This window comes from Merops nubicus, unplaced genomic scaffold, assembly GCF_000691845.1.
Source record: "Merops nubicus isolate BGI_N331 unplaced genomic scaffold, ASM69184v1 scaffold15991, whole genome shotgun sequence".
Lineage (NCBI taxonomy): Eukaryota > Metazoa > Chordata > Aves > Coraciiformes > Meropidae > Merops > Merops nubicus.
The window spans coordinates 21,524-39,823 of record NW_008587748.1 but is presented as its reverse complement, the minus strand read 5'-3'; the positions used below and the strand labels follow the sequence as shown (position 1 = coordinate 39,823).

The 18,300-nt window shown below is 40.9% G+C and overlaps 1 protein-coding gene across 1 annotated transcript in view; it reads right to left on the bottom strand.

Moving 5' to 3' along the window:
* Positions 1–1,687: 1,687 nt before the first annotated feature.
* The window catches only part of GART (phosphoribosylglycinamide formyltransferase, phosphoribosylglycinamide synthetase, phosphoribosylaminoimidazole synthetase), a 32,906-nt gene continuing 16,293 nt past the window's right edge, over positions 1,688–18,300 (bottom strand). Inside the window, exons 12-22 of the mRNA XM_008949048.1 lie at positions 16,358–16,452; positions 15,073–15,182; positions 14,308–14,506; positions 11,645–11,893; positions 11,144–11,296; positions 9,255–9,458; positions 8,797–8,928; positions 8,073–8,203; positions 6,408–6,549; positions 3,214–3,329; positions 1,688–1,977 (exon numbers count right to left, since the gene is read on the bottom strand). Coding sequence (XP_008947296.1) covers positions 1,795–1,977; positions 3,214–3,329; positions 6,408–6,549; positions 8,073–8,203; positions 8,797–8,928; positions 9,255–9,458; positions 11,144–11,296; positions 11,645–11,893; positions 14,308–14,506; positions 15,073–15,182; positions 16,358–16,452 — 1,714 coding nt within the window. The 3' untranslated portion in view covers positions 1,688–1,794. The remainder of the gene's footprint in view (positions 1,978–3,213; positions 3,330–6,407; positions 6,550–8,072; positions 8,204–8,796; positions 8,929–9,254; positions 9,459–11,143; positions 11,297–11,644; positions 11,894–14,307; positions 14,507–15,072; positions 15,183–16,357; positions 16,453–18,300) is intronic.

Here is an 18,300-nt window from a genome sequence, read left to right as displayed (position 1 = left end):
GGCTTGTGGAAGGTTTCCTTATCCCTGGCGGGGGCAGTGCAACCAGGCAGGCTGGAGCCCAGCCAGAGCGGGGTGTCCCCACAAGATGGGCCGGCTCTGCCACCCCAGTGGCAGTTTGCCTGGGGAGGAAGGGGGGTGGGAGCCCTTCTGTGGGAGGGCAGGTTTGGAAGTAAAAACGCTGGGCTGAAGACTTAGCTTTTATTTGCTCTTTACAAGCAAATTAAATTGGACCGTGTCATTTTCCTCTGTATTTGCTTGAGCTTTAACCTCAGTGACAAACAATGACAGGAATGTTCTGTCAGCAAGTTTCTTCATCGAAGACCCTCTGGCCACGGCAACTCTAAGGTCACCACGGTCGGTGACTCAGGACGGACCTATGCAGGACTGCACATGCCTCTAACCTCACACACTGATCTACAGTTGTTGTACTGAAGACAAAGTTAAATTCTATTTCACAAGCTCCTCCTCCTCCACCTCATACCTCTGGTAAAGGAATTCCAAGGAAAGATTCTGATATTTAATTTTTAAACTTTATTAGACTTTATTTTAAATCCAAATTGAGATTCCATCGACATGGAAGTTCCATAAGGACATCAGTGTGCAGAATACAAATCAGCTTCCTCTGTATTAAAGAGGAGTTCTAAAACATACATCATCAGCTTTAGTCAGATGCTTCTAATTTGTAGGGGGGGAAATCGATTATTTTAGTAAATACACAAAAATGTATTTCACAACAAACAAGCTGTATTTTCACAACTGTACTAAAACACAAAAAAAAAAACAGGCACTTTTTTTGCAAGAGTTGAGCTTTGCAAGAGTGAAAACACCTGATTGTTTTCAGAATGATAATATTTACTGGGTTTCCATCAGTATTATTCCAGGTGAAAATACTGTTCCAAGAAAAAAGGCACTTAACTTCAGCAGAATTTCTGAAGAATGTCTTGGAAGCCAAGAACATGTTTTGTATCCAGTCCTAACTCCCTTTCTGCTCATCCAAAACCACCCCAGCTCTTCTGGCTCTGAACACATCTCTGAGGGGAATTCATACCTGGATTCACATGGAGATACTTGAAGGCAAACGGTCAGCAGACATATTATTCCATTTGGCATCTGCTTGATAGCAGGTCCCATATTTGAAATTACAGGACACGCCCATCATCTAGCCCAGACAAGAGCTACCAACATTAAAACAGAAACTATACGAAAAAAAAATCCATTTCATTATCTGCAGGAATAGTTAGTATTTTGAGAGGTGAGTTTTTCTTGGTTAGGCTAGAGATTTTTATGGGTAAAGTTTTTTTTTTTTTTTTTTGCCTTCAGCTGTCTCTTTCATTGTACGAGTTCCATTACTTTTCCTCAGAAACACTTCACAGCACATGGCAAGAGAATCCCCTGTTACAGCCTGTATGGTCTGTTTGGAATACCGATGTTCCTAAATCAATCTCAGAGATGCTCAGATCGCTCTGTAACCAACTGAATGGTTTTTTGTTTGTTCAGAAAGTGACTGAGAACTGAAATGTTGGCCAAGGAAATTATTCCGGTTAGGACAATGTAACAGAGCCATCGCCAAACTCCTGAGAACAGCCCCCTGCCTTACTATTCCCCGTTGTGGCTTTCTCCAGATTTGACTTTGAATCTTTAACCATCTGAGTGAGAAGATGACGTGGCAAACTCTATGTTGAAAGCACTTTGTGATGAGAATACAGCGTGTGCGTCATCAGGCCGTGACCTCTGTTCTGATCAATGAAGGCACCCCAGCTGTCCCATCTGAGGACGTTCACGGACACGCTGCTCCTATTTCCAGCAGATCTTGCCAGCTTCCCCCACCTGTACGGCCCCACTGGCGACAAGCTGCAGGGCGGCTGGGAAGGCTCGGTGCTCGGCCTCCTTCACCCGCTCGGACAAGGTCTCCACTGTGTCACCCACCTTAACAGGAACTGCCTCCTGGAAAATGATTGCTCCAGCGTCGACCTCCTCCTGTAGAAGCAATAGCCAGAAAGTCTGTACGATGGCAGGAGAGAGAAGGGGGCCCACGTGCACAACAAATGTAATCCCACAACAACAAATGTAATCCCACTGCCTTGAGGACCTGTTTATCATTATGTTATTACAGGAAACATGAATCTGGGCCAAGATGAGGAGTGCGGGAATGATGCTGGCACTCACATGGGCGTGTGAGGAGCTAAGAGAAGTTCAAAGAAAAAGAGGAGGCAGGCAGAACACCAGCGAGTAACATTTCTGCTACAGGAAACAATAAAAGCCATGTTAACTGGGAACGTGATAGGCTACTAAATTGGACAAAATTATGATATTTCAAGTCAGAAGAGAGATTTAGCCAAGCCTTGGCACAGAGACAGACCAGTAGGCCCCATCAGATCTTTCTTTTGCATGTTAATGGGGCAGATCCCTGCTGCTCAGTTATTGTTTCTTGGTACATTGCCACACAGGGAAGAAACCCCAACTCATATCCTGAAGAAAGGAATGCGATTTTTCCTTCTATCTGGAAAAATATTTTTGTGTCTTTTTCCAAGACAAAGCAAAAATGAGAACAGACTACAGGAGCAGTGGAAAAGGGGAGGATAATCTGAAGAATGCATCAGAGGAGGGAAAACTGGTTGCTGCCGATGCTGAGAACAGAACAAGATGGAAAAAACGCTCCCTGACTGATAAAAATGTGCATCTTCCAAGCTGAGAGATCACTGGCTTTTGTTCTCTTCATTTCTGACTAACAGTAATTGTTAAGTTTTTCTCTCTTCCCACAAACACTGGGTTTCTTCTAAACAAATCTAAGCTTCTTGTGCCATTTCCAGTGCTTTGTTCTATCTTCTTTTTTCTTTTTCTTGAAAGCAACAAATAAGGAAGGTTGTACATTAAAATCTAAGAAGTTGGTGCTGTGTAGTAATAAAGATTTTGGCTTAGCCAAGGGCTTATAAGAACCAGTACCCCACTCCAACTAGTGGAAGGCAGCAGTGGGATGCTTAGGGAAGAAGTTACCTTAGGTAAAGCTTAAACTCCTGTATAGACTCTTAATTTGCAGTTCCTTCTCCAGGGACAGCAAACTAAACCACTCTATTTTCCAATAGTGTTATGAATGAACAACAGAGGAATGGTAATCCGCTGTGATGGAATAAGGGTGTTGCAAGCAAGCTCTGAGGTGAAAATCTTCAGACTAATGAATTACAGATTTAAAGGGAGGGCAAAGGAAGTACTTACAGCTACAAAGTGTACAGTACAGCCTGTGACTCGGACTCCAGCTTGTAGCACCAATTTGTGGGCATTTGCTCCCTTAAAAGAAGGCAGCAGCGATGGGTGGATGTTCAGTATTTTTCCTGGAAAATTATAAGCAAGGTCATTGGCTTTTGGCATTCAGCCTTACCAGAGTGCTAGAAGCACCATAATCAACAGAGGAACAAAATACATTTGTGAAAAAGATTTTTCATTACTTTTGCATGTGCTTGTTTTCTGACGGTACGGACGGATAACCAGCCCAAAGCACTTCGGAATGTCTCGCTACTTCAGAACAATCAGGCAGCAATCAGTTCCAATTAATTGCATGGGTAAAGCATATTTCTCCAGCAACTAATAGTGATTATTTTTTCCATGTAGCTGTCCTTTCCCTCAGCATGTTGCCCTTCTCTTCTTTGATCACAAGCGCAGTCCTCTTTCTTACAAACTCAGCACCCAGAAGAAATTCGGTGCGGTTTCAAATGATGTAACAGACCCCCCCATGACAAGGCAAAAATTCTTTAGCCTGGACCTTTCCTCCACACCTGTTTTGGCTTACTAAAAGACAACAGCTGCTCGTATAGGAGCCCTTCTCTCTGCCCTTCTGAAAAGCACGTGTCCACCACTACTGCTTTCCATGTGGAAAGTTGGCTGGGGCATCCTGAAATTCATAGTGTAACCTCTAACGCTCAGGTGCGACCGTGGTTATAACCTGGGAAGCCTGCGCGTTACGTCTCCCTTGAAAGAGAAAGCACGTGCCCAAGTTCCTACCTAGGCATGAAGTACGAGAGAGTGGCTGCCCATGACCTCAAGTTCTCACCACCAGAGCAATGCAATGGTTAAACCATGAGAAAACCTTCGTTCTTCTGGCAGACTTCCCCTGTCTGCTCCTAATATGTCTGTGACAACTCCTCCTGCCCGTTCTGGACCAGAGTGAAATCAAAAGGTGCTCGATAGCCCTAGATCTTCTTAGATTCAGTACAAACCCTTACAGGAGAAAAAAAAAAAGAGTGGCCATGGATACTATTTATACCACAGTGTGCTACACCCACGCCGTCTCTGCATGCCTCCTGTTTAGGAAGACTGTATGTCATCGGGATGCACTGAGCAGCACCTAAATGCCAAGCAGGGAGAGGGAGCTGACCCACGCTGGCAGAGGCAGCAGCGCTCCGAAATAGCAGCTTACGGTTCCGTAACGCGAAGCGCAGGCCATCGCTGGCCGCACCCCACGAGACCTGCGCTCTCCCGGCGGCCTCTCAGCCAGGTTTTGAACCTGTGCGGCTTAAAGGTATCGATTCATCTTCAACAATAGCTCAAATGTGTTTTGCATCTCAAAAACGCCCCTTTTTAAGCATCAGCATCTCCCTTCCTGCTGCTTGAGCAAAAAAGTATTTGGGACAGTAAGCTGAAAACAACACCCCGCACTTCTATCTGAGTTTCCCCACTTTTCTGTTACAGTACTGTCAGAAACTGCTCTAAAAGAACATCGTTTTCCATTTGTTTGGTTTTGTTTTGGTGTTTAATCTGTTCTTTATGTTAACATTCAAAGCCAACATTTAAGGGCTGTTAAGCAAGAGTTTCACAATTAATGTCACACTCTGTGTCTTTGTGACTGCGAGAGCAAGAAAAAGTAACAGCTTTCAAGAGAGCAGCAACAAGAACTGATAACTCATGGGTACCCTAGGGTGCTCTATGCCTAGGCACAGCTGGGCCTGTTAGGTGGAACAGATCCCTAAGCTGAACTGAATGCTTGAGCTCAGATCCAAGATCTAACTGGAGCATACTCTTGGTCAGACCTCAGGTAGACATCTGTTTTCGAGGTCAGTTCAGTGCTGGACATTTGAAACATGAGTTGAACCATCCTGTACTGAAGAAAGTCTTTTCTTTCATTCTCAGGCCAGTCATACATGTAACACAAATCCTGCTCTGTGCGGGGCGGTCATCAGCGCTGGAAGTGCTCTGTCCTCAGATCAGAGGGAACTGAAGTCATCCTTTATTTGCACAAGATCTCCTCACTACAGGAAGTTTTTTCCCATTTCCTACACAGATACTCTACTCAAAATACATCTCTTGTAGTGAGGGATTCCTCTCTCCCAACTGCAGCTGTCTACAGCGCAGACATTTATGACATTTACATCCTTGTCTTCTGGACTCTGTAACGAACGGAGAGAAACAAAACCAATTCCTCTGACTGACTTGAGCCGACAGCTTTAGCACAAGATCAGTTGCCTCCCTGGAATGCCTGTTTTGCTCCATTGAATTTAAAGAGAGGTTTGTTTTAAAAGTAGTTCAGGTGTAAAAGGTTTGTGTCATCCACACACCCAGGGTAACACAAAAGTCACCCTGTGAACAACAAAGGCTCCCTGGAGAGCTGCAATGTATAGGCTGACAAGCCTGTAACTGGGCATAACTTGCTGTAACTGGGACCAGCAAGAACTAGTTTCTGTAACTGTGACTTAACCCACAGCAGAGCAAACAGTGAGCAGAGCAGCTACCTCTGTGGGATTCAGGACTCCCTAAAGAAACAGAAAGAGGAGGAATGTAAAAAATGGGAGAGGGAGTGCAGCCACTGAAGTAGGCAGAAGTGTTACCAGCCCCTAACAAAGGCCTGGAAAAATTGTAAAAGATGATGAGAATGGAGATATTGTGAACACTTGGGACAAATAAGAGCAGGTGAAACACAGATTCAGACAGCTGCTGAGATGTCTGAAGACTGGCAAGGTCTTGTTCACAGGAAGTGCACACTGCTGCCCAGTTTTGAAGTTTTATATGGAGACAAAGCAGTCCACCTGTTAGGGGAAGGAATTCTCAGTGGCTGGATGCTCACCTCTCCCCAGCCAACACCTACCGCTTAGGCAACAATTTACCCTGCACCTCACATTTGCAGAGGTCTGAAGTCTTCACAGCCTTATTTTAAACTATCTTCTAGTAAACCAAAGATTACAAGATCTGCATTTGCCCCTGGCTTCCTTAAACCTCTGTGGAAATGACAGAGGGAAGAGGGAAAATACTGCCTTTCTCTTTCTCGCCCTTTCCCTTACAAGATGGAAAGAGTCTAGTTTTCCTGCAAACACAGAATTTATATGGTCCCTTTTCTATATATATATTTTTTTATTTTATTTTTCCTGAGGATAAGCTATAAAATATTTTTTAAAATCCATACAGTACTATACTGTGCTTACCTTCCCATTTTTTGACAAAAGGACCTGACAGTATTCGCATAAATCCAGCCAGACAGATCAGTTCCACTGAGAATTCTTCAAGGACTTTGTCAACTGCACTGTCAAATTCAGTGCGACTTTCATACAACTTATGGTCAATAACCTGTGATAACCCGAAAGACAAAGAAATATGGACATGGTATTAATTTAATCTAAAAGTCCTAAGAGCACAATGAAATAGTACCCTGGAGTAATAAACAAAATCTCCACATGTGGCTCGAGTTGGGTGTCTATCCACAGCAAGAACAGTTGCATCTAACAGACAAACATGCATTCTTTACTCCTGTTCATACAGAGAAATCATCAGAAAAAAACAAGAGTTTTGGTTTATTAGGCCCACAGCTGTAGGCCTGAGCACTTTGACACAATTTAACAACCTATAAATGTACCTCATTAAGACAACCTAAAGTCTAACAAAGATTTCACTCACTTTAAGGCCTCGGAACCTTGCTGAAAATTATATTACAAAACTTTGAAAGAAAGGCTAATTACAAACTCATAAACCAGCTCCTACTGCATAAAGTCAATATACTTGAGTTACATATTTTCCATCCAGGATACATCCCCTAATTTAATCGGGAAGAGGCAGCGCTATGTGACTTAAAACATCCACAGTTTTTAAAATAAAGGTACTTGTTAATCCCTGTCAGATTCACTATGGTAGTTTTGAAAAAACAGAATGGGTGAGCTGAAAAGGTGGCAGAGAGCACTAAAAATAGAGCCCAGCTCAACACTGGGCTGAACTCTGCCAGGAACTACCAGGTAGTAACTGGCGCAGCATGTACTCAGTGCTTCTGTTTCACCACTCACTCTCCATCTTAACCACTGAGACCATCAGCTCTCCCAGACTGTATTTTTTCCCTCACTCCATGTTTATTCTTCCCCTGCATACCATGGACATATTTTACTTGTGATCTTTGTGTACTCCAAACAAGACACAGCTGTGCTAACATTCAGATCCTGCTAACAGGAGAGCTAATAGCTTCCTTTGGGAAGCTTCCTTTGGGCCCAGATCTTCCTTCCCTGTGCCTGTAGTTATCAGTGGAACGTGACTGTGAAACGCTCCTAAGTCAGACCAGTAGCATGTCACATCCCTAATAGAAGCGACTGTACAAAAGGCAAAGCAATGCAGCACAAACTCTGTGGAAACACAGCTTGCTTCCAATGAATGCTGGAGAGACTGAAGGAATGCCCAGGGAGTCAGCGGAGGGTCCCACTGTGTCCGACCTCTTTATTTCATTCAAATAAACTACCATGTCTGTTTAGCATGTAATTTTAAAATTAAATTAAGGTAAAATAGCTTGTTACTTCAGTTTAAGTGCACTACGGTTAAATAAATGGCAAATTTTAAACTGGAACTGTGAAAGTTTTGCACTGGTTTAATATAATGACTGTTCCAAAAACCATCAGGATTGCCGGCACCTCTGAGAAGGAGAAAAGGAAGAATTCTCCTTCCAATGTCAGGTAGTTTGCCCAAGGGCACAAGTTCATGACAGACCTCATAAGAAAAGCAAAGGCTTCCTATCAAACCATCTCTTGCCATATTAACACTCATTATCTCACAGTACCTTTCTGCTACAGTCAGACCTAATGATGGCTAATTTTGAAAGGAGGAGAAATGCTTACCCTTGTAGGAATATCAGCTCTTTCAGCTTTCTTTAACCCCTCCACACCAGCTTTGTTAGAAACAACAAGAACTATTTGGGCAAAACTGGTGGGCTTCTTTGTGCTATTTATGAGGGCTTCCAGGTTTGTGCCTATGAGTGAAAAAATAATGAATGAATATCAAGGCGTTCCTGGAGAATAAACACAGATAACAGCTAGAAGAGGTTTTAAATAAGCAGCTATGTGAGACCCAATTCAAAACCCACTGATGTTAACAATAATAGTTTAACTGATCTTGCTAGGAACTGAATTTGACAGCTGGAGGCTACAGGACTTTTATTAGCAATTAAATTTGTAAACTGTAATTTATGGAATTGGAATGATGGTCTTGTCCTTAGCAAGTGAGAATACTGGAACCCCTAGGAGTGCTGCAAGAGGAAATTCTGATCTCCTTGTGAAATAATGTTGCTGTCCCTATAGTGCAACACAGTAGTTGCTAGAATCTGGACACATGCAGAAATTTGTATCTAAAATGAACACAGATGCAATTTGTAGTCAGTCTGCAGCAGAAGTTAAAGATCATTCTCTTTGTGATTGACATTAATCCAAAGGCAAAATCTATTCTGCCTGTTACAGAAGCCTATTAGAGCCTCCATGGAGAACTGCAAGGACTTAACAGATTTTAAATCTGCAGTTCCTTTTTCAACAGTCTGTTTTACACTGTAGTAAAGAATATAACTCTCACCTGTTCCAGAGATAAGGACAGCAACCTTCACTTTGTTTGTTTGGATCTTGCCTTGGATATGGCTGTGCACAGACAGTGACCTGTTTGCTTGCAAGGCTCGAAGCAGATTATGGACTTTAACACGGGCAGAACCTGAGCATGAGCAAGAAGAAAAAAAAAAAAACAACAGAACACATAAATAAAGGAAGAGAAAGAGAGAGGAGAAAACTATCCATGAAAAGACACTGATAGCACTGCTTTACTTCTCATTATTTATTCCTAGTTCGGATGACATTGGACATGGCTAAGCACGTGTTCTGTGGACTAAGAATGAAGTTATGAGGACTTTCATTTTAACACCCTGTGCAAAAAAGCCATGGAGTTGTCAGTTAAGAAATTTTCAGCTAACCTCCACAGAGACTTAACACCTAGGGACTTAAGCTCTGCATTTTTTTAAAGGAAAACAAAAAATTAATAACCTTTCTGTAAGGAGACCACTTTCCCAATCAGCCAGGCTGCCTCGTGTTTCTGCACGTCCTTGAGGACCTGCTGAGCCAGCTCCTTCTGAACTACCAGGACAGCACCGATGCCACAATTAAATGTCCGAGTCATTTCCTCCTCAGAGAGGTTCCCTTCTTTATGGAGCCAACAAAAGATTTCAGGGATCTTCCAGGTAAGAGCATCTGAAGAGAATTGAAAATACAAAAGAAGAGTGGAAATCACTACCAATGGACAAATATGAAAATTAATTCTTACAGTATTAAGAGGCAAGATCTGGATGGAAGGCACTGACAAAGTTCCACAGCAGCATTATCTTGAGTTAAATTTGCCTTCATCCACAGAAGCAGGATATTTCTTCCTTCCTTACTGAATAAGGCTTTGGAGTAGAAAGAAGTGTCACTCTGGGAGGAAATTAATGGTATCACTCTGCTGCCATTTGTTAATCAGTAATTCAAAATTGGCTCTGAGGCAGTCTTTGGAAAATCCTCTTCCTGAAGGTGACAATTCTGCTTCTAGAGAAGCTATTGTACCAGAATGATAGCCTTAAAAACTGGCACAGAAGTCTCACACTGCCCCCAATTCCAACAAGGTAAGGACAGCCTACAGCAGCATGAGAAATGCTTCTGGACAAGCCACTGTAAAGCAACGCCAAAGACAGTAATTTTCTTTCTTGTCATGTTACCTTTAAAATGATATTATCCCCATTTATATACACTAATGTTCACTAGGGAAAAGTGGAAGAATGATTTACATACAGGTCTGGAATGCAGAACTCAGTTTCCTTATTTTATTGTACAACCCCCTGAACACTGCCTAACCTAGAGTAAGTCATTTACCTTTCCATACTACACTTCCACCATAAATTAGATACTCTTTCTAGCATACCTATTGAGATTGTAGTGAGGATTATAACTCAACCAGTTATGTTGAGTAGCATGAGATGTTTGAGCTAGTAACCATACTTGAATGCTAACTGAAGACTTCACGAGTATCATTTAATTAGTAATAAATTTGTAGGTTATTGCAACTGCTGACAGCTCACTCTGGATTGCTTTCAAAGTTGTTTACACAAAAAGAAATCCAGCAACAATGAAGAAAAAGCAAATATTTCTAGACAGGAAAGTCTAATTCTTACAGTGCAAGTCAGCTGACATGGCCCCACATGCACAGGCTTCTGTATCAATCCATATTAACATGAGGATGTTTCCATAGTGTATTGGTTTAGGCTGGGATAGAGTTAATTTCCTTCATTGTTTCTAGTGTGGGGCCAAGTTTTGGATTTGTGCTGGAAATGGTGTGGATAACCCAGGGATGTTTTAGTTACTGCTGAGCAGCACTTACACAGTCAAGGCCCTTCCTGCCTCTCACCCCACCCCACCAGTGAGCAGTTGCGGGGGGGGGGGGGGGGGGCGGCAGCACGGGGGGGGGGGGGGGGGGGGGGGCAGAAGAAGCTGGGAGGGAACCCAGCCCGGACGGCTGACCCCAAGTGACCAAAGGGATATTCCAGACCACATGACATCACGCTCAGTACAAAGCAGAGGGAAGAAGAAGGAAAGGGGGACGTTCAGCGGGATGCTGTTTGTCTTCCCAAATGCCCACTGTGTGTGACAGAGCCCGGCTCTCCTGGAGCTGGCTGAACACTGCCTGCTGGGGGGAGGTGGTGAATGCATGCCTTGGTTTGCTTTGCCTGTGTGTGTGCCTTTTGCTTTAGCTGTTGAACTGTCTTGGTCTCAACCTAGGAGTTTTCTCATTTCTACCTTTCCAATTCCCTCCCCCATCCCAGCAGGGAGGAGTGAGCAAGCAGCTGTGTGAGGCTTAGTTACCAGCTGGGTTAAACCACAACACATTGCTTTTCTTTTTATCTCACCTAAAAGGACACCGAATGACTCAGGGAGAACTCTGGGGATGTTTTCCAGCAAGCCTCCTCCAGTGATGTGGGCATAGGCTTTCACATGGCCTGAGCGAAGGACAGGCAACAGAGTCTTACTGTAGATTTTAGTTGGGGTTAATAAGAGATCTCCTGTAGATGAAAGAGGAGGAAAGAAGACCAGTTACAGCACAGAAAGAAATGTTAATCAATATAAAGTTGAAGAAGTCTCAAAATATTAATTTGCTGGATACTAATGAGCATTGCACTACAGAAAAACCCACAACGTTCTATCTTTTTTAGCATAAAATTAATTATTTATCCCACTCCTTTAATTTTTTTCCTGCATATGTGGCTCACAGGAAAATGAAGATGAGAACATGTTAAAGAACATCACAGGGTTTTTTTACGCCTTAGAAAAGAAGAGATGAAACAATTGTGTGACATTTGCCCGTTCAGAAGTTCATGTTATAAGGCAAGCAGCTGCATTATTTGTGGTACCTAATGTCTGATCACCGGAGACACCAACTAGAGAAGAGAAATCAAACGATGACTTTTCCACAATTTTCCTTACAAGGCTGTACCCATTGCTGTGAACCCCAGAAGAGGCTACTCCAATAACCACATCTCCATCAGCAATTCTCTCCAGCTGGGGCAGCATCTGCCCTCGTTCCACTGCACCAACAGCAAAGCCAGCCAGGTCGTACTCTCCAGGCAGGTACATGCCTGGCATTTCAGCAGTTTCTCCTCCTGTGGGAAGAGAAAAAAAGAGGGAACCAAATGTCACAGCTCACTCAGTCTAGGGAGAAGAACTTGCTGTGTTTGGTACATGAAACGAGCATTTACTGCTCACTCAGAAGCTTTCCCAACAGGCATCTTCACACTATGCCACCAATACCACAAAGAATCTCTCCCCAGCCTTCCTCACAACCGTTTCATTATTCTCCTTCAAACCCCTCTGCTGGTCATGATGTCTACAAGGAAACAACTAGACAATGATTAAGTTGTCATTATACTATGACCTCTGCCCAATATGCTAACCTACAGTAATGTCGTGTTTTTCTTTTGCAGTCACCAGGTTTCATTCATTCTTCTGTTTCCACAAAGTGTTCCTAGAGGTTTCAAATTTACCTGAGGCATGGTGGAAACTGCTCTTGTGCTCAGTGCTTGACATTGCTCAATACTAGATTCTCTGGAAGCTTTTCCAGGTTTCTACATTACATTGCTACAACCAACTTTAAAATCAAACTTCATTTGCTTAGATACATCTGTATTTAAATCTGTATTTAAGAACATTTGTGCAAAACCAAGCATGTAGAGAAGCCCTTCAGGACCTCACTATCAAATGGTGTGATGAGCTTAAGGTGGCTGAGCTGAGTATTCAGCTGCTGCAGAAATGCAAGGTACAAATTTAGGAACATGCTTCAAATGAGACTTTTATGAGATGATACAAAGAGGGACCTACACGCTCTGTACGTGCACAGTGAAATGAATGTGAGAAGTTGGAGCCCAAACTGAAACCTATTTTGATGATACAGGCTACAGAAAAGCATCTCCTCCTTAGGTTCAAAGTTATTGCATCATCTTTGTCCCTTCTATTCTGAGAGTGCCACAAATTTGGAGAACAAATCATGGTTCTTTTACTTATGGATTCAGATATATTTTTATATTAGCAAAAAAAGATCATTGCTAATCTATTTACAATTTTGCGAAATTACTCTCTGGCAATTAATTTACAACATCCAAAGCCCTTTATAGTTTTAGAAGTTTTCCTATTGGAAATAAAATATTGACATTTCAGTAAGTAATTTCACAGCAAGATTTCACATAACATGAAGTATGAATGGTTTGATTATATTTGAAAAACTGAAAGAACAGTTTAAAGACTATATAAAGGTAAAAGGTATATATAAAGGTAACAGTTCATGCAGGAAAAAATTAAACCAGAACATAAATAGACTCTTGTTCAAGGCTTGTAAACCACCTCAGAATGACACACTCCCACTTAGAAAAAGACTTTTGTTACTAATGTTCTTAAAGAATCGGAAAAAAGGATAGGAATACTGTGTTACCAACTATAAAGTGGTACCTAAAGTAAGCAATTTGAACTGTCATTTTTATCTCAAATGTTACTTTTGAAAAACCATGGTAATTTCCAATGTGTTTTTATAGGAAAAAAAAGAAGGAAAACCAAAAACTATGTGAAGAAACCGTACTTCTGGGGTTTCATTGCTTTAAAATTTAACCTTGTGTTGTATTCCCTTTACAAATTTAATCCTCTTCATTTATGCAAAGAATGTATTTTTCACTGACTTAGAAGTGTTTTTATTGAGTTGAACAGTGTTAAAGCTGTATTTTTTAAGATTCAAGAAGTGAAATACTGCATCATTTTCATAGAGAACTAGATTACTGTCTACCAGAATACATCTTTAATTTGGTAATAAAATGTACTGTGTACTTTTATTATAGGGCTGAAAAGGAAAATTTTTAAATTTATGTCTTAACATCTTGGAACATGCTCAACTTGGTGAAATAAATCTTCAGCAATTCTAATTTTGCTATTACTTTTGTAACTAACAAAACCTGGTTTCTTCTATGTTTCTGTCTTATGGATAACTTCTGGTGTCTTAAGTAGTGAGCTCCAGACAAAGCTTTTGTTGCATTCATAAGGACATTTTTGGGCTTTCTAGTTTTATGAATCTAGCCTTCCTGTCAAATTTGGTCAAAATCAGCCAAGAGGTTCAAAGGATGATACGTATGCACAATAACACATACAAATAGTGTTTCTAGAGTAAAATTTGAGGACTTCCTTTAGGACAAAGGATAAAAAGAAACAAATCTTTTTGGTATGCTTTAAAATCTAATTTAAAAATACAAAGAAAATATTGTTAAGCTTTCTAGGTAGTTGTTATAGTTACAAAGTTAAATGAGATGATACAAATAAGAAAATTTATATGCAACTCCCTAAGCTAATGGCAGCATTTGTAGAGCACTGTCTCCTTCTGTAATCTCTATAGGTTTTGTTCTCTGAAAGCAAAGACACGTGACACTTTGTTTTTTTTTTCACTCCTCTAAGATTCTTCAATATGTTAGGAAAACAAACACATTAAAACTAAAGATATTGCGTAAGATCTTTCCCATCCTTCAAAGAAAAGCACTCATACCCAAAAGAGCACATCCTGCTGTCTTGCAAGCTTCAGCTACTCCTGCAATGACGCCCTGAGCCACTTCAACGTCAAGTTTACCACAGGCAAAATAGTCAAGGAAGAAGAGGGGCTCTGCTCCTTGGGCCAGGATGTCATTGACACACATGGCGACCAGGTCCTGCCCTATGGTGTCGTGCTTCTTACACACTTGTGCAATCTGCAAAACACGAGGAGAGAACCCGTTGGTTGGCTTTTGACAAACAGGAACGTGAGCAGAGAGTCTGCAATGGATGGGGGTCAAAGCCACACTGATCCTCTAGATGCTTTTTGAGGAGCATTTTTTATCATCTCTGTGAGCCTCTACTAACATGTTATTTTAGGAATTGTTACTTTCTTGACTGGCAAGCACAAAAGGCACTTTACAGAAGGGGATTGAACTGGAAAGGGTTTCAGTGCTGTTTGCGTAAACACAATAGCAACCGTGTAATTAGATTATTTTCCCCATGAGTAATCTTTTTGAGGGTGGAGATTGTACCTTAATGAAATGGGAGTCCCTGATTACATACTTAAAAGTGAGTTATTTTAAGCATCATTTCAAATATGGCTGTTTACATGCCAGAAATGAAACGTATATTAATTTCTTTTGCTTGAAGGGGGGCAATTTTAGTTTTCATTCATTTTTAGAAAGACAAATAGGTACTTTTAAAAGACAACAGATATTTTCTGTTAAGACATTTTCCCTTCTGTGGTATTCTCCTTCCTTTATATGGATTTTCACATTACCTTGAGTTTTGTGCCAACACCATCAGTTCCAGATACCAAGATAGGATCTTTGTAACCAGCTGCTCTCAAATCAAAGAGGCCAGCAAATCCTCCAAGTTCTGCATTGCAGCCTGCCAGTCAGAAAACAGGACAAAATAGTAAGGTTTTACTTTCATGTTTTTTTCCAGGATCTCCAACACAAATTCTTTCTGACGTTTGCCAGTATGACTTTGCTTTGCCACCAGGAATCTGTTCTCTGGCATCTAGAGCCTCTGCACAGAGACACAGGAGCTCCTGATCGTGTGTTTGCTTTGTTTTTCTTCATTACTACCTAAAGCTAAAAATCCAAAACTTTGTGATTGAACATTCAATAGTTAGTGTGAGCGACATATTTCACCCTTGCACTTGCAACAAGAACTTTTCTGAAAAACAGAAAAGGAATGGTGGTAACACATTGAAGTTTACTGCTCACTGCTTCCTGAGAAAAGATGGTAACTAGCCATCTTCCAACTGAACCTTTGTTATCTCTTTGTTAATACTGTTACTTATAGTACATTAAGACTCATTGTTCTAAGACTGGTTGTGATAACTAAGTATGGTAACATTAAACCTAAAATTAGTTAAATCCTAAGAGTGAAATAAGCATGAGTAGAAAAGACTATGGATGCTAAGAAATGACTAGTTGTATGTGTGTGTGTATGTATCTATATTTTTCTATGTATATCTGATGTTCTTTGAACTATTGCAGTTAATTTGAAGTGATAAGGGTTGTTTCATAAATTAATATTTTACATCTATCAAAGGAAATAAGGACTTGCTAGAGCAAGATGTACCTGAGATCACAACCCCAAAAAAAGGATTAACTGATTCTGTTTTAACCAAGCAAAAGATGTGTCTTCCATGCCTATCTCAAGTAATAGATAGTATCTCTGAGGAATTTTACATCTCGTACACCTTTCTAAACATTCGTCTACAAAAACTGTATAGTTCACTGTGCAAGAAATAATAATCCATGTAAGCAAAAATAACACTAAATGGTAGGATGTATTTATCCCTTTAGAGTGCTGAACTGTATTCTCTAATGTTCATGAGACTCAGGAGATACAGTTTAGAGCCATTCTGGGAAAAGAACCTGTAAGTTCAAGGAAGTACATTTTGAAGAAATCACAGGCATTTTCTTACCACCAGTATTTCTTGTGTCATCTAGAAACATGCAGAACACATAAACATGGGCTTTTGGATCAAGATCAAGATCAAATGATAAGCATGAACTGACTGAAGCAGGAATAGAAGGCGCAAGTCTTACCTGACCTTGATGTGGCTGCAGCTAAGGGTTTAATTTTCTGAACCAAAGTATTCCCTGCTGCAATGTCTACCCCACTGTTTTTGTAAGTCAGGCCTCTGAAAGAACGTTAAGAAACATGTTACGGCAATTGATTACTAAGTGCACAAACATGTATTTTCAAATAATATTTACTTCTTTGCATCATTGCATCACTATGAGGATTAACCATTCAGAATGCTAGTGTGCTGTCAAGTACTATTTTCCCACTTGCACAGTAACTTTTTTCATGTAAAATGATTTCTAAGCATTCCAGTACTCATTTCAGGCAGGTTCAGTGGCTCAAAGGTTAATCTTTTTGCTGTTTGGAACCTGACCTCAGACATTTACCTCAAGATAAGGAGTATTATACTGAAGAAACAAGACCTCATGGATTTGCACCACAGAGAGTCTGCCATAAGCAGTATTCAAATAGTTCCAGACATCCTGAAGACAGGATCAGAACATCATTGTCATATGCTATCCAGTCAAGTACCAAGATAAAAACTAATCAAAGAAAAAAATCCCAACACCAAGGTAAGACAGGTGGAATAATAGATCTGAATTTGCAAGGTTTGAATCACTGCTCCAGATATTGAGGTTTTAGCAGTATAGTTCCTACACTCAAAACAAACGTATACAAAAATGCGGTGCTAAATCTGAACGCCTCAGCACCATGCGGAAGCAAGCTCAAGTTAGCTTTTCAACTCAGAAGTATCACATAAATCAGTAATCTCTATGACACTTTTGAGAGTTTTATAACTGCATCTTAAAGGTTGGCTCTCCTTATCATCTGGAATGATACCACCACAAGGATAGGCACACTTCTTTTTTTGCTCAAATGGACTTCCTATTAAAGTATGTGCTTTAAAGTTCATTTAAAAAGCCTTAAGTTCCATTTTAGCAATCTCGAAAGACATGCCCATATCTGGGAGTCATATACAGCCATACAGTAGAGAAAACACACCTAGTACAAACTGGTATATCGAACTTGTCTGTCCACATCACCATACTGGGGACCACTCCACATTTACAGGAGGACCTTTCATTTTGGAAACAGTGAGTTTAATGACTTTTAATTACTAGTTGTACCCAACATATCTCACTCCAGTTAAGCAATTGTTATTTCAGCACTCTCAGTGCCATGAACTAGGCTACCTAGTGCATCCCTGGTTTAGGTTCATACCTTTTTCAGCTCTCATATTGATGTGATTCAGTACTAAGTTTAAATTTGAAGTGTGGAACAGACTGTTGATTAACAAGGACAAACACAACAGAACAACTGGGCAAAGACTAGTGCCACCAGCAAAACACAAAGGTATCTGCACTCACACTATATCACTGCTCAAAAATTTGCAAGAGGAAAACAATTATAAGGAGCAGCTGTTTAGCCTGTGAATAATACTCAAGGAAATACTAGCCTGCAACAGCAAGAGACCAAAGTCAGGCCCTTCCAGCCTGAACACAATAAATATTCACCATTTTTTCACCTTATTTTTAAAAGCATGCTACCTACTTTCATTCTTGATATCAATCTTTTAATTCTTTAAATTTCTTAAATATGATTTATTAAGTAAATATTCTGGATATTTTCACAAAGTGAAATGCATAGGACTTAATTCAGCAAATCTGCCAAGAGGAGGAGAGTCCCCAGCTTTACAGAGCCCACCGTTACCCTTCCTTAACTGTGTGCAGCACAGATGGCAAAGAGAAACGTGTCTGCCTCTTCTTCCAGTTTTAGGATGTCTGAGCAAAAGTTGGTGCAGACTCAAGGAGAGTCAAACAGCCACTGACTGTAAATTTAAAGCTCCCAGGAGTCTCCTCTGTAAGTTAGGGATCCTCCCAGCATACGGGCACTCCAGTCAAGAAACTTGCTGGCTATGGCCCATGTCCTCAGTGTTTTAGAGAACTGTTAATTAAAGTACCTT